Source organism: Fukomys damarensis, unplaced genomic scaffold (genome assembly GCF_012274545.1).
Source record: "Fukomys damarensis isolate Sample0158 unplaced genomic scaffold, DMR_v1.0_HiC HiC_scaffold_16, whole genome shotgun sequence".
NCBI lineage: Eukaryota > Metazoa > Chordata > Mammalia > Rodentia > Bathyergidae > Fukomys > Fukomys damarensis.
In genome coordinates, this window is record NW_022900928.1 from 12,209,251 (window position 1) to 12,223,665 (window position 14,415).

General features: G+C 41.1%; 1 protein-coding gene across 14 annotated transcripts in view; it reads left to right on the forward strand.

Moving 5' to 3' along the window:
- Positions 1-6: 6 nt before the first annotated feature.
- Sergef (secretion regulating guanine nucleotide exchange factor) overlaps positions 7-14,415 on the forward strand; it is a 236,139-nt gene continuing 221,730 nt past the window's right edge. For 9 of the 14 annotated variants that reach the window (XM_033764088.1, XM_033764096.1, XM_033764093.1 and 6 more), the window contains exons 1-6: positions 7-1,025; positions 2,109-2,260; positions 3,660-3,795; positions 5,341-5,496; positions 7,343-7,437; positions 10,399-10,459. In XM_033764088.1, the coding sequence (XP_033619979.1) occupies positions 3,792-3,795; positions 5,341-5,496; positions 7,343-7,437; positions 10,399-10,459 (316 nt within the window). In that variant the 5' untranslated portion in view covers positions 7-1,025; positions 2,109-2,260; positions 3,660-3,791. Of the gene's footprint in view, positions 1,026-2,108; positions 2,284-3,659; positions 3,796-5,340; positions 5,497-7,342; positions 7,438-10,398; positions 10,460-14,415 lie in introns of all 14 variants that reach the window. The other 5 variants (XM_033764091.1, XM_033764092.1, XM_033764089.1 and 2 more) reach the window with 5 other exon arrangements.

Here is a 14,415-nt window from a genome sequence, read left to right on the forward strand (position 1 = left end):
GGGGCTGCGGCTCTCGGGAGGAACCTGCTCCGGGCAGAGCGTCTGTTCCGCGGGGGCCCTCTCCTCCGAGAGAGAGGGGAAGACGGCGCGGAGGTCTCACAGTGAGAAGCTTTCTGGGTCCCAGAACTCGTGGGGCCACCTGTGGCCCCCGCCTCCCGAGGCTTGGAGGATGGAGGCTCTTCCCCGGCGCCGCCCGGCTGGAAGGAGCGTCCTTCGGATTGAGGCCTACGGCTTGTGGTAGCGCGCGGGGCGCAGACCCTGCATATTTGGTGCAGCTCTGCTGCAGCTGGATCTGCTGGGGGCGCGACAGTCTGGGCTGGTGTGGGTCTGACGCTAGCGTGGCGAGAAACAGGACTATCTTTACGTGTGTCTGAAAGAGGAGGCTTTGTGCACAGGAGTGTGTGACAGGCGTGCACTGGAGCACGCAGATGTTGTGCCTTGTGGCTCTTCCACGTAGGTATCACAATTGTAATGACGTGTGTAATTTCCTAATGTCTATCTCTGGCAATAGCCTAAGTGTCGTAAAGGTAGGTGCTGAGCAGGTCCTGTTCACGGCACCTGCCATAGTGCAGGTCCCTAGCAAATATTTTTTTGACTGAAGAATGAATTAATGGATACCTGTGTGCCCAGTCGTGTGTTAGGTGTTTGGGAAAGATCCAGGAGTGAAAACCCTTGTGTTCAGGGAGGCTATAATACCCACAATGCCGTTACAATCAGGATTTATTGTCTATTTTTTGAAAAATGAATTATCAGTACACACCTTGCACAGTACTTGTTGATTGTAAGGCTGCAGTTTGGCAGAAAAGTGTGGCCTGGCTGGCTGAGCTCTTAGAGGTGGCACTTGAGCTAGGGACGGAGTTGGGGGTGGAAATTGCGGCGACTCTGGTCTTTTCCAGCCAGGAGACTGACATCTGTGCAGACAGAGGAAACAGCTGACTGAAAAGGCCTTTCAGTTGTTGCCTCGAAGGTACTGAAACAGAAATACTGTTGAAACTCACCCTGCTGCTGTGTTGGGAGGCCCAATGGTACGTTCTTCCTGCTGTGTAACCTGTGTGTATTAGCGTGTTCACCCATAACAGAATACTACAGACTGTCGGAGCTGAACAACAGAAAGTTATTTTCTCATAGCTCTGGAGGCCAGAAATCCAAGAGCATGGTGTCAGCAGTTTTGGTTTCTTCTGTGGCCTTGTGCAGCCTTTTCTTTATGGGTGAACATCCCCAGGATCTTTGCTTCTAATGAGACCAGTCATTGGTTTGGGGCCCCACTAGTTTGACCTCATCATTTAACCTTAATTAGACCTCCTTAAAGGCTCTGCCTCCAAATACAGTCATATTATGAGATATTGGAGGTTAGGGGTCCAATATAAAATTTTTGAGGGTACGCAATTTAGTCTATAATAAGGGGATTTCCTTCATTAGGAGTGTGTGTGTTTGGGTTGTTTAGAAGGAAGGGAGGCAAATAAATACATTTATAATAATAGGTTATATTAAAATTATGTCTTGGGTCTGGGGATTTGTCTCAGTGGTTCTGCCGCCTGCCTCGCAAGCTCAAGGTCCCGAGTTCCATACCTGGTACCACAAAAAAAATTTTTTTTGGGTCTTGCTTTATCCAGGATTTAGGGTCTCTTGCTATGTTAAATCGGCACCGCAATTTGAACCCCAGAGTACTCATGGCTCACTTTCCCTTCAGATGTTCAACATCCTGCAAGCCTTGTAAGGGGGCAGCCACAGAGATCTTGAGCTGACAGAGAAATCCTGTGCATGTACACTCCACACAATAGTCTCTCACTTGACCTTACCTAAGGGACAACTCCGGATCTTATATTCACTTAGATAACATGCACATCTTTTCTGGGCTGTCACCGTGTCAAATGCAGGAGGTATAGTAAAACAAAGTTGCTGCCCTCGTGGCGTTGATTTTCTAGTTGGGCAGGTAGAAAGTAAACAGGTAACAAAGATACACCGTAATGTCAAACAGTGATATGAAGAGCAATAAAGCGGAAAAAGGGGATGGGTGCTGTTTTACGTAGGGTCATGCAGGTGGCCTCCTGCCAGGTAAGCTCAGAGCTGGATCACCATATAATTCTTTTTTTCTCTTTTTCTTGTAGACACCGTAAGGTCTAGTGAAAGGAGCAAGACGTCTGATTTGTTACCTATCCAGCTATGTAACTATGGGAAGTTACCCTTCCTGAGTCTTAGTTTCTTCATCTGTAAGATGAGAGCCATATTACCCTTCTCCTTAGTGTTGTGAGGATTAAAGGTGAATGTCCAGCACACAGCTTGGTAATTGGAACTTATATTAGCCCAGAGGGCCTCTGGGATCTGTGCCCCGCTGTGGCTTATTCTTCCCTTTGGTGTCCTCTCTGTCCAGGATGGACAATAGGAGGAAGGAGGGTTTTGTTTATTAAGTGTGTATGTTTTGCATGCATTGTTTGTGGTTATTGTAAATCACTTTTCCTCATTTAGGCGTCTTCAAAAGCAAATATACTTCAAAGGTTTTTAGCACTTATCTCCAGGAAAAACCAGCTGGGAGCAGACACTTGAAAAAAATCATGAGAATTTCTAAATTCTTTGTAAGATTCTCCTTGCAGGGCTACAATCTCTTATTTTTATCTGTGAATACAAAAAGCTCTGAAAACCCAAAACTGACTGGATATAAGGCTATTTATAGTCTCCGTTCACCGTTCACTATTATATTTATATCTTACTGCAGAAATATTACTATTTTGCTTGTAGGATGGTGTCCCCAGGACTTGTAGCAGTAATATATGAAATATACTATATTATATGAAAAATACTTTTACTTTTCTAAAATCTATAAAATTCTGAGTCTTGATTTAAGAGTAGATATTATGGACGTTTATTGCATAATAACAGTAGGAATATTGCCTACCAAGGAAGATGTGTTCTCTTAGAGGAATTTCACCGTGTGGAATCTTGGATTCATCAAACATTGTACTTGGAAAGGCCCTTGGAGATCACTGCCAACCTCTTTCAATGCACAAATGAAATAATGGTGCACTTTGCTTGAGGGCACAAAATCCTTAGCTAAATTTGATTATGGAAAGTCATTGCCAGTTTTCTCTGTGAGCGTGTGGGAAGAAGGCACAAGAACTAGCTCCAAAGTGATGCCTGCCCACTTTGTTTCTGTTCCCCACTCATTTTTCCCCCTTAACTTCGGTAGGTAGTTGGGTTTTTAAAAATAATTGTGACAGTTTCAAACTACTTTACTTATTAGAGCTCTATAGTGGTGCTGGGGATTGAACCCAGGGCTTTGGGCGCATGCTAGGCAAGCGCTTTACTACTGAGCTTTTATCAGAAGCCTGGGTAACTGGCTTTTATCAGAAGGAATCGCTGTGCTATCTCCCAAAGGCAGTTTGTGGGGGTGGGAACATTGGAAAGGAGAGGTGAGAAATATCAAATATCACTGGATACATTCTAGTTTCAAAGGATTCCTCTTAAATAGAAATTATGGTATTCTGAGCATGGGTCTGACATCTAAATGTAGGTTGCCTGTAACAACCTCTTAAGAGTAAGTATAGAATTGCATCTGTTGTAGACTCAGAGAGTATATCAGGGTGAGGGAAATTGGGACAAGTAAGTAGATATTGACAGTTTTGGCTCTCACATTTTTTCACTTTTACTTATTTTTTCCCTAGGGTGCAAATAGCTATGGGCAACTTGGCCTTGGACATAAGGAAGATGTGCTTTTGCCCCAGCAACTGACTGACTTCTGTAAACCTGCGTGTGTGAGGAAGATCACAGGAGGAGGGGGACATTCTACAGTTGTCATGGGTAATTTCCTTCAAAAGTTGATAGCCACTTACTTTCTTATTTAGACATTTTCCTTTAGGATGTTAAATTACCATATTTCAGCCTTTTGAATTTTGCAAAGGAAAACCCTTTTGGAAATAGCCAAATTACCATTAGAGAATTTTAGATTTTAAGAGTTAGGAAGACTTCAAGAGACCTAGGCCACCCTACAATCCCCACATTATTCAAATGAGTCTTAGAGAGGAACATCGATTGCTTAAGGTCATATGCAGATTAGTGGCAGCGTTAGAATACATATCATATTCATACCATATATTGGTATTTAACTTTCACATCTGAGTTAGAAGTATTTGCAATTAGATTGAATATTCATTGGGAGCAAGAACACTGTAGTTTCTTTATTCTTCCCTCCTGGTACCTAGGATAGTACCCAAGTACTCTGAGTGTAATGGTGTTGCAAAGGAAGGCATACTGCACCTAGTTAAAAACATGAGCTCTGGGATTAAACTGCCTGAGTTCAAATCCTGGTTCAGTCATTTGTTAGCTGTGTGGCCTTGGGCAGATAGTCTTTCTGTGCCAATCAGTTCCTCGTCTGTTATAAACTCAATTTGTTCAGGAGGGCTGGTTGTAACTCAAGTTGGTCAGTGAAGGCTCAGGTTCCTCTACACAGCCTTCAAAGTCTCTCTCCTGTATACAGACAGATGTCAGTGTCCTTAGACATTGGCCCAGGATTTCTCAATTAACTCCACACAGGAAAGGATATTGTAATGTTCCTTCTAGAACTCTTTAAGGGATAAATCTATATCTGAGACCACGTGGAAGCATAAGTGGCTGGCATTTGCATCATAATTCAAGACTTTGGTCATAAGTTAAAACAAAAATTCCACTCATAAGCCAAGTTGTTTGTGTATCAGGCCAGTTGTAATTTGAGGGTCCATTCTATGTGGGGATAATAATGGTTGATGAGGAGAACCAGTGGGTTCACAGGGCTGCATTATGACTTTCTCGAGTCCTTGGCACTTTTCATGGACCCCTTCCTCTGTAAGGTAACAATTACTTTACAACTGTGGTTCTGTAAAGATGAATATATCCCAGGCTGGATTTAGTACTATATATACATTTTTAACTACCTTATTTTTTTTTTTTCACTTTAAAAAATTTAAAATGAAGTCATTTTCATGGGCCTTTAAAAGTCTTGTTGGCCATAGATACTCTACCTAAAGGATAAGTATTTGGCCTTGCACATAAAGTTCTTAGTACCTGGCACATTTCAGTGTTGAATAAATACTAGCTTTTTTGTTATAGTAGGTGTGCCATTTGGTAATCGATTAGCCTTCCCCCTTTCCCCCTGCTCCAAGGCTTAGAGTTTCTATTTAGATATTAGGTTTTAGGCCCGTGAGCCTGTGTCATTTGGCTTTAGAACACATTAATATACATAGATTGCTAACATTAACTTGGGTGATAAACACTCATCTCTGACTTCAAATAATTAATGAAAACCCTTTGGTCACTTTGACAGTTGTGATTTCCCATTTGCACTTTCACCCGAATCTTTGCATTTTGCAGATGGAGGAGGCCTTTTTGTTTGTGGCTTGAACAAAGATGGGCAGTTGGGACTTGGTCACACGGAGGATGTTCTGTGTTTTACCCTCTGCAAATCCCTTGGTGGCTGTCCCATCCAGCAGGTAGCCTGTGGCTGGGATTTTACCATTATACTCACAGGCAAGTTCACTCCTGGGTAAATCTTTGTCATTACAAAGGCTTTGGGTAAGAGCAACACAGTGGTGGTGACTCCTGATTAAAGTAAAGCCTTTTCATGTTTCGAGCACATGCACAGTGTTCTCTCTGGTCTAGGAACGTTGCAGGACACATTTTACAGAGAGAGTTTCAGCATCAAAGGAGATCAGGATGAGACTGAAAAACTTCTGCTAGAGACTAAGGAAAGCACTAGATCATCTTTGGTGACTGCTTCCCATTCTTAAAGTTCATGGTAGGTGTGGGCTGGGCTAGCTGGCCAGGAGTACCAGTTTGGGCCATCAAGGGGGACTGTGATAGGGAAGAATGAGAAGTAGGGGTTTCCACAGAAAGGAGGGATTTTTCCCCACTGAGGGATGGGTATTTTTTTTTCTTCTTTACTACTGAGGATCAAGAATGTGCTAGGCAAGTGTTCTACCACTGAGCAATGCCCCCAGCCTCATATATCAGGAGCAGGAAGTTTTAGCTGGACAGAACTTTTTAATCTTTGTGAAGCCAGGTAACAGTAGAATATAAAGGTAATGATTAAAGGGTTAATAGAATAATGCTCTGTGAGCAGCTCGGAGTAGTTACTTTGTCAGTTAACTTTTTCTTTGAATCAGTTTTGACTAATTTGGCTTTGCCCTCTGAAGCTGTCCATTTTGGATTTAAAAGATCATCTGTGGTTTCTGACTTGGCTTCTTTATCACAGTTCTCTGGCACAGACATTTTCTGACCATGGCCCCCTCCTGCCCCAAGCCCCTGTGGAGTCTCACATGTATAGCTGAAATCCCAATATTTTTAGCCTATACCTTCTAGAACTATTCACCTCTCTCTGTTGCCTGTCTCTTATTCTCCACGCTCCTTATACTTCGCTTCCTAGTAACACCAAACAGTGTAAGCTTTTCTCTGTCTGGCCCAGCCTCTCTTTATCTATCTCATGAACTTTTATCCAGCTTTAAAATTCTGCTCAGATGTTACCATTTCTCTTCTGCAGATGGCTTCCATAATATGTTTTGAATTTAATAGCAATTATTAGAATCTAAACAGAGGCTGGGATGTAGCTCTGTGGTAGAGCACTTGTCTAGTATGTGCAAGGACTTAGATTCAAACCACTAAAGGAAGTCTTTAGCCATGTAGAATTTGAATGGTAGCTGTCATTTATGAAGTGCTTACTGCTGGCCTGTGTTGGGATTGTAAGGACTCAGTAGATAACACTATGATTCCTGCCTACATCTGGAACTGATTGTGAGAAAGATACAGATTATCAGAGCTGAGGACCAACTGAGGACTGTCAGCTTTTTACAGATAAGACTAAGTTGGAGGACGGGGTTAATTATGAAGCCAAGTGGTTCTAAAACTTCTCTGGTCTAGAATTTCCCTCTGAACTCTAGAGAACTTCTCCATAGGGAAATCCTTGCTGTCTATCAGCCCAGAATACCTGAGAGGAAGGTATTCTCCCAAACTCACCCTTTGGTTACCTGACTCCTTGTTTCCTAGAAAGCTGTGAGTGTGGCGAAAGGCAAGGAGAAAGGCCTGGAGTGTTGTAAGAATGGAAGTTTTGTCACATACAAACATGAAAAGTGGGGAAAAAGTGTCTTTCCATCTCAATACTCAGCACTGAGCTAAGTGTTCTGCACAGATAATCTGCCACTAATGGTGTGTAATGATTTATATTGAAGCCTAGTGCCCACTTCTATTCCTAGAGAAATAAGTAGGAACATGGGCTAAGTGCACAGGATCTCTACTACCTCCTCTCATCCCCTTTGTGCCGCTTCTCCTTTGGCCACAGATGTCTTATTTCTTAGATTTGCAATTTCCTTGTATTTTGCAGAAAATGGTCAAGTTCTGTCTTGTGGATCTAACTCCTTTGGCCAGTTAGGTGTTCCTCATGGGCCTCAAAGATGTGTGATTCCCCAGGCCATCGAGGTGAGTACATTTAATATTTGACTTGCCTATATCCTATTAAAGTGTTTCCAGGCCATTGTCGCTATCCTCACAGGTTGCTAGGTCCCTGAAAACCCATGGGGTAGTGAATTTGAGTTGGGAAAAGTTAGTTTGGTGGGGATTGATATTATGAGTGGAAATACCTCTGTTAGTCCTCGTACACATGCTAAGGCTTTGTGAACTATAAAGATAATAATACATCTCATAAGGACATTAGTGACATCTTACAATTCTAAAATTAGTAATAATCGGAACTATGTTTGTAAGTGATCACAATAGTAATAACTGCAAGTAGATGGTCTTGTAAGAACCTGCATATGTTATAATTAATTTACCTTAATTATAATTCATATCATTAAGACAGAATGGAACAATGGTTAAAATATGTTGGATGATAGACTCAGTAAATAAAAACATTTTGACAGGCTATAATGTATCCCTTGTAACAATGGGAGGAATGTACCAAAGTGAAACAGAATAGAAACTCATTGAGTTAATGGTAGTTATTGTGTGTAGGCACTGTGTTTAGGCAGCAGGGACACAGGTGAAGAAAACCTGTCTTCCATTTGGGAGTCTTATAGTTTAGTAGTGCATGATCGATCAATAAATACTTGAATGTGATGCCATGTTAGAACTATGATAGATGCATAGGTAGCTGAAAAGAGGGAGGAGTGAACTCTTATCCAGGAGAAGGTTGGATGAGAATCTAAGCCAAGTCTTAAAAGTTGAGTAAAGGTTTACTTGGCTTGGGTTGAGAGGAAGTTCAAAGTTGTTGTAAGAAGAGAGAAGGCAGAAGGAACAATGCTTAGAATGTTGCTCTCAAAGAAGCCTGTGCTCACAAAGGTACAGAAACGTAAAACAGGTTTGGGACACTATAAGCAGTTTAGTGTAAGCAAGAGGCAGAAGTGCCAGCGTGAGGCTGGTGGGGAGGCAGGCACTTGGGTTGTCATACGCACAATGTGAAGAACAGCATGTTAGGGCGGGGCCAGGTAGGGTAATTTGGAGGGTGGATTAAAGAAATACTACTTAGGAAACTTGCTAACAATCCAGACAGGAAATGACTGTGGTCCAGACTAAAGCAACGGCAGTGGCTATGGAGAGGAAGAGATAGAGATGAGTGGTATTCAAAAAGACTGAGTCCACATGTCAAGACCTTCAGTTAATTTTAGAAAAAACAAAAGAGAGATGAAAGAAAGTACATTTAAAAGACACCATGTTCAAGGTCAAATAGGAAGATCTTGTCAAACCCTAAAGTGACTGGGGACTCCACTGTACAGCTTCAGAAGACAAAAGTCTGGAGCTCTGTTCTTTGTGATGGTCAGACTGCGTCGGGGGTGTTAATTCTGTTGTAGACTTGGGGATTAGGCCCTGGGCATAAAAGTAAATAAGACTCAGGCCTTTCTCTTGAGGGTTTTAAAGTTTAGAAAGATACTGTGAACCTGTGACTAACTAAGCAGATGTGACAAAGCCCCATGGGTGCAGTGACTGATGCATATATATTGTTCCTTTAAAGGGGAGAGATCAAGCATCTTTAGAGGACAGAAACCAGGAGGGAGGGAGAATTTGAAAGCTAGTAATGGGTGATTGAACTGGGACTATTTGACCTAAAGAAAGTATCTGCATTAGTTATCTATTGCCACCAAATATAGCAGCTTTAAACATCAAACATCTGTTTGTTTCTGTGGGGCAGGAATCAAGAAATGGCTGAGCTGGTCTTTCATGAGGTCGCACCTGGGTCTGTGTGTGAGCTCGCGGGCTCATCTAGGCTGCGGACCCATTTTTAGGTTCTCTTATGTGGCTCTTGGCAAGAGGTCCCATTCCTTGCCATGTGGGGCCCTCTGGGTTTGTTCACACGTGGCTCTGGCTTCCCCCAGGAGTGATTTAAGGCAGGGAGCTCCGCATTTTATCACCTCGTCTCTGAGTCACTCATTGCGTCCTTGTTCTTTTCATTAAAAGTATGTCACTAAGTCCAGCCCACACAGAGGAGGGGAGCTAAGCTGCACATCTCAAAGGGAGTAGTATCAAAGAATTCAAGGACCTATTTTTAAAACCACCACAAGATGTCTTAGAGAGGACATGACAACTGTCTTCAAATATTTGGAAAGTGTTGTCAGAAGCTGCAGGCAGATGGGTTTGGCTCCACCTAAAGGGATAAATGGAATTGTTCAGAGATGGAACAGGCACCTGGGGAGGTGTCGAGCCCATGTTCCTGGAGGGCAGTGTGGCAGGCTGGGGTGGACCCTGGTAGTGTTGCTTAGGAGGGTCTTGCATTGGACAGGGACTTGACTAGATCAGGATTGGGTAAACAAGAGCTGCCAGTAAGTAAAGCTTTATTGGAATACAGCCATGCTTATTCATGTTTGTACACACTAGCTGTTTCTGTGCTATGGTGTCAGAGCTGAGTTGTGTAACAGAAGCCATACATCCTATAAAGTCTGAAATATTTACTACCTGGCCCTTTTTCAAAACATTTAGTAGCCCTGGACTGGATAACCTTGAAGATCCCTCCCAGCCATGAGGGGCATTGTGAGATGGTATTTTTAAAAGATTTGTTTTTTCCTTTTAGGAATTTTCTACTTCTACGATGTATTTATGGGTAGAAATGTTGGGGGCAGGGCTTTATGTATTTATAATTACTTATTATTTTTTTCAGTACTGGATTTAAACCAAGGGAGCACTGAGCTCCATCTCCATCTCTTTCTATTTTTTAAATTTTGAAACATGGTCTCACTAAGTTGCCCAGGCTGGCCTGGAACTTGGGATCCTCCTGCCTCAGTCTCCCAAGTACATGGGATTATAGATGTGTACAACCATGCTCTTCGACAGGGGACTTTTACACAGTCAGACATTGTGAAGACCATTCTGCATCATATTGGGCATAAAGTACGTGAAATTTTCTAGATGGATGATGCTGAGATCTGAATTTTTTTTTTTTTTTGACAGCTCCTGACAGAGAAGGTTGTTTGTGTTGCCGCTGGACTGAGGCATGCATTAGCTGCTACAGGTGATCATTTTGCCTTTGTTTCCTAAATGGGCATATAAGAAGAAGCAACTGAGCTTTAGGAGAAAGACCTTGTTCAAGGAGTGTTTAGAAGGGTCCTTGCTTTTTTTACAGTTCTGATTAAAAGGGGGGATCATAAGGCAGATGTTGTGTGGGAAAGCCTGTAGCAGAAGGCGGGGAGGAAATGAAAGTTTCTAGTTCTTTTTGTTCTGGGTATGGTGCTAGATTTGTCTTGATTTGATTTATTTAATCCTCACAAGCAGGAAGTGGTGTGAGTTAAACTATTATATGAGAAGAAACTGAGGTCCTGAGAGGTTAAAGCACTTGTGCATGTTACATATGGGGTAAGGTAGGTGGGATCAGCTTCTGGGATGTCTGGATATCAAGGTCCAGATTGTTTGCCGTGAACTGCACTGCATTCCTAATACATATTATTAATTTAAAGCTTTAGGTAAGCTTGTTTTCTGTACCAGGAGTAACCTTTTGGGGTTGACTTTTTTTCAGTCAACATAATTCCCTGGAGATTCATCAAGTTTTGCATAGCTATCATTTGTTTTTCTTTTTTGCTGAGTAGCATTGCATGGTATGGCTGTATCACTGTGTAAGTCTGGTAGGACTACCATAACAAAATACCGCAGACTAGATGGCTAGAAGAACAGAAATTAATTTACTTATTGTTCTTGAGGCTCAAAGCCCAATATCAGTATACCAACAGGATTGGTTTCTGATGAGACCTTTTTTTGGGGGGTCTTCTGTCCTTCAGTAGCCTTTCATCTGTACACTGGTGGAGTGAGAGAGATCTCTGGTGTCTTCCTTTTATAAGGACACATATCCTATTGGATTAAATTCCCACCATATGACACCATTTAACCTTTATTACCTCCTTATAGGTCCTGTTTCCAAATATAGTCATCTTGGGGATTAGGGCTTCAACATTTTAATTTTGGAAGGACACAGTTCAGTCCATTATAGCCACAGTTTAGCCACCTGCAGAAGAACATTTGGGTTATTTCCAGTTCGGGGCTCTCAGGAGGAAAACTATGGGGTGGGGTGTGGTGCACACCTGCAATCCCAGCTAGTTGAGAAGCTGAGGCAAGAGGAACTGAATTTTGAGGCCAGCCGGGATGTAAGAGCATTCCCTGGATTCAGTCCTCACTACCATGCACACACAAAGGGCTGCTATAAACATTTGTGGACAGGTTTTTATATGAACATCAGTTTTCTTATCTATGAGATAAATGTCTGTTAGTATGATTGTGTAGTTGTATGGTAGTGATTGTATGTGTTTTTCTTTTTTTTTTTTGGTACCCAGGATTGAACTTGGGACCTTGCACTTGCAAGGCAGGTGATAGAACCACTGAGCTAAATCCCTGGCCTGATTGTGTTTTTTTAATATACACAAGTTCTACTCTTAGAAATCAGTAAAACAAGAAAATTGCCTATTATGCTTCCTCCTGCCATCTACCAAATTTCTGTGCTTGCTAGTCTTTTTTTTTTTAAAACCAAGTGTATTGCAGTAAAGTTGAATAACTGCATACATTTAATTTTATAATTTGATGGATTTGGAGATTTGCAAATATCTGTGATGCCTTCATCACCACCATTATGGTAATAAACATATCCAACATCTCCCAAAGCTGTTTTAAGTCCCTTTGAGGGGTGTGAGTGTGTGTGTGTGTGTGTGTGTGTGTGTGTGTGTGTGTGTGTGCTTGTGCGTGGTGTCAAGAACATGTAACATGAGATCTACCTTCTTAAATGTTGAGGTGTGCCATGCTGTACTTGTATGTTATCTGTAGGCAGATGTTAACTGTTGTAGAGCAGATCTCTAGAATTTACTCATCTAGCATGGAAGCCTTAGACTCACTGAACAGCTCTCCATTTCCCCTGCCCCTGTGTCCTGACAACCACTATTGTGTTCTCTGCTTCTGTGAATTTAACTTTCACAGGTGCCTAACATAAGTGGTATTATGCAGTATTTATTCTGTGTCTGGTTTGTTTTACCTAGAATAATGTCATCCAGATTCATATTGTCATAAATGGAAGGGTTTTCTTTTTAAAGGCTGAATAGTATTCTGTCAAATGTATATACTAGATGTTGTTACTCATCTTTGCAAAGACATGGATGTTTCCAAGCTTTGGCTTCTGTAAGTAGTACTGTGGTCAACATGGGGTGGAGTGCAGATATCTCTGCAAGATCCAGATTGTCGTTCTTGTGGGTATACAGACAGAAATGGGATTGCTGGATCATATGCCAATTCTATTTTTAATTTTTTTGAGGAACCTCCATACTGCTTTCCACAGTTGCAACCCCATTTTTCATTCTTCAGAACAGTGTACAAGAGTTCCAGTTTCTTTATATCCTCACCAACACATTAAAAAAAAAGTAGGCACCCTAACAGATGTGAAGGGAATTCTCAGTGGGGTTTTGATTTGTATTTTCTTGATAATGATTTTGATCATCTTTTCATGTACCTGTTGGCCATTTGTATGTCTTCCTTGGGAGATATATCTACTCAAGTCTTTGTCCGCTCTGAAATTTTTTGTTATTGAGTTGGAGTCCCTTATAAATTTTAGACATCAACCCCTTAAAGCTGGTGACTCATGCCTAAAATCCCAGCACTGAGGAAGGCTGAGGCAGAATTACAAATGTGATTCTCACTTGGACAGCTTAGCAAGACTGTGCCTCAAAAAAGGAAACAAAAGAAAAAAACAGTCAGGGAAGGACTGAATGAATGAATGAATGATTGAAGAAATGGATGGCTGAGTATGTGGTTCAGTTGTAGAGTGCTCTGGGTTTGATCCACAGCACAGAAAATAATTGGCTTCATCAGATATATGGCTTGCAAAATATTGAATATAATTGCTAGTCTTAAGTATTCATTTTTTGTCCAGTTATGAAGTAGTACCGTTTGCATTATGTTTGACTAACTTAATTATAAGTCCTCCTCTTCCTCATTTTTATCTGTAAATATTTTTACATGTAACCCTAAAAGATAAGTATTCTTTTTGAAAATATTGTGGTAATATCATCATCAGACCTAAAAAATTAACAATTCTATAATATCATTAAATATCCATTGTCTTTTTTTTTGGTACTGGGGATCGAACTTGGGACCTTGTGCTTGCTAGGCGGGTGGTGGAACACTGAACTAAATCCCCAGCCTTATCCAGTGTCTTTTGAATCACTGTCTGAGTTAGTTTTGCATATTACAGTTGATTGATGGGTATCTTTAGTCTCTCTTAAAAATTTATTTTTTTGAATTTTTTATTGCAATAAAATATATATAACATAGCATTTTCCATCTTAACCATGATTAAGTATATAGTTCAGTAGTATTAAGTACATTCATATTGTGAGTCATTATCACTACCCGTCTCCTGAACTTTTTTTATCTTTTTTTCCTCATTGAGTTTATTGGTACATTTTAGGTATACAGTACATTTACATTCATCATTGGGATCTTGTACCTTTACATGACAGGTCTTGATTCTCATTTTTTCCCCTTGTCCCTGCCCTCCCTTCACTCCCTCCTCCCCTTTACACACACTCCATTTCCATTTTTTCATTTTCTCATATTTTTTTTCCCTTATTAGCTTTCCCCTACCCTTCCCACTTTCCCTACACCTTTTGCCCCTTTCTTCCTATTTCACATTGTCCATTGTATCATTAGGATCTTATACACTATTATAGTTTATTCACACCATAGAAACTATTTGGTATTTACACATGTGTGACTTATTTATTTCACTTAGGAGTATATCCTCGATATGTATCCATTTTCCTATGAATGAATCTAATTTCTCCTTCTTTATGGCTGAGTAGTATTCCATTGTATAGAAAAACCACATCTTCTTTATCCAGTTTCCAACTGATGGGCAAATGGGCTGTTTCTAAGTTCTAGCTATTATAAACTGTGCCGCTATAAACATAGGTGCACATATATCTCTGTGATATGATT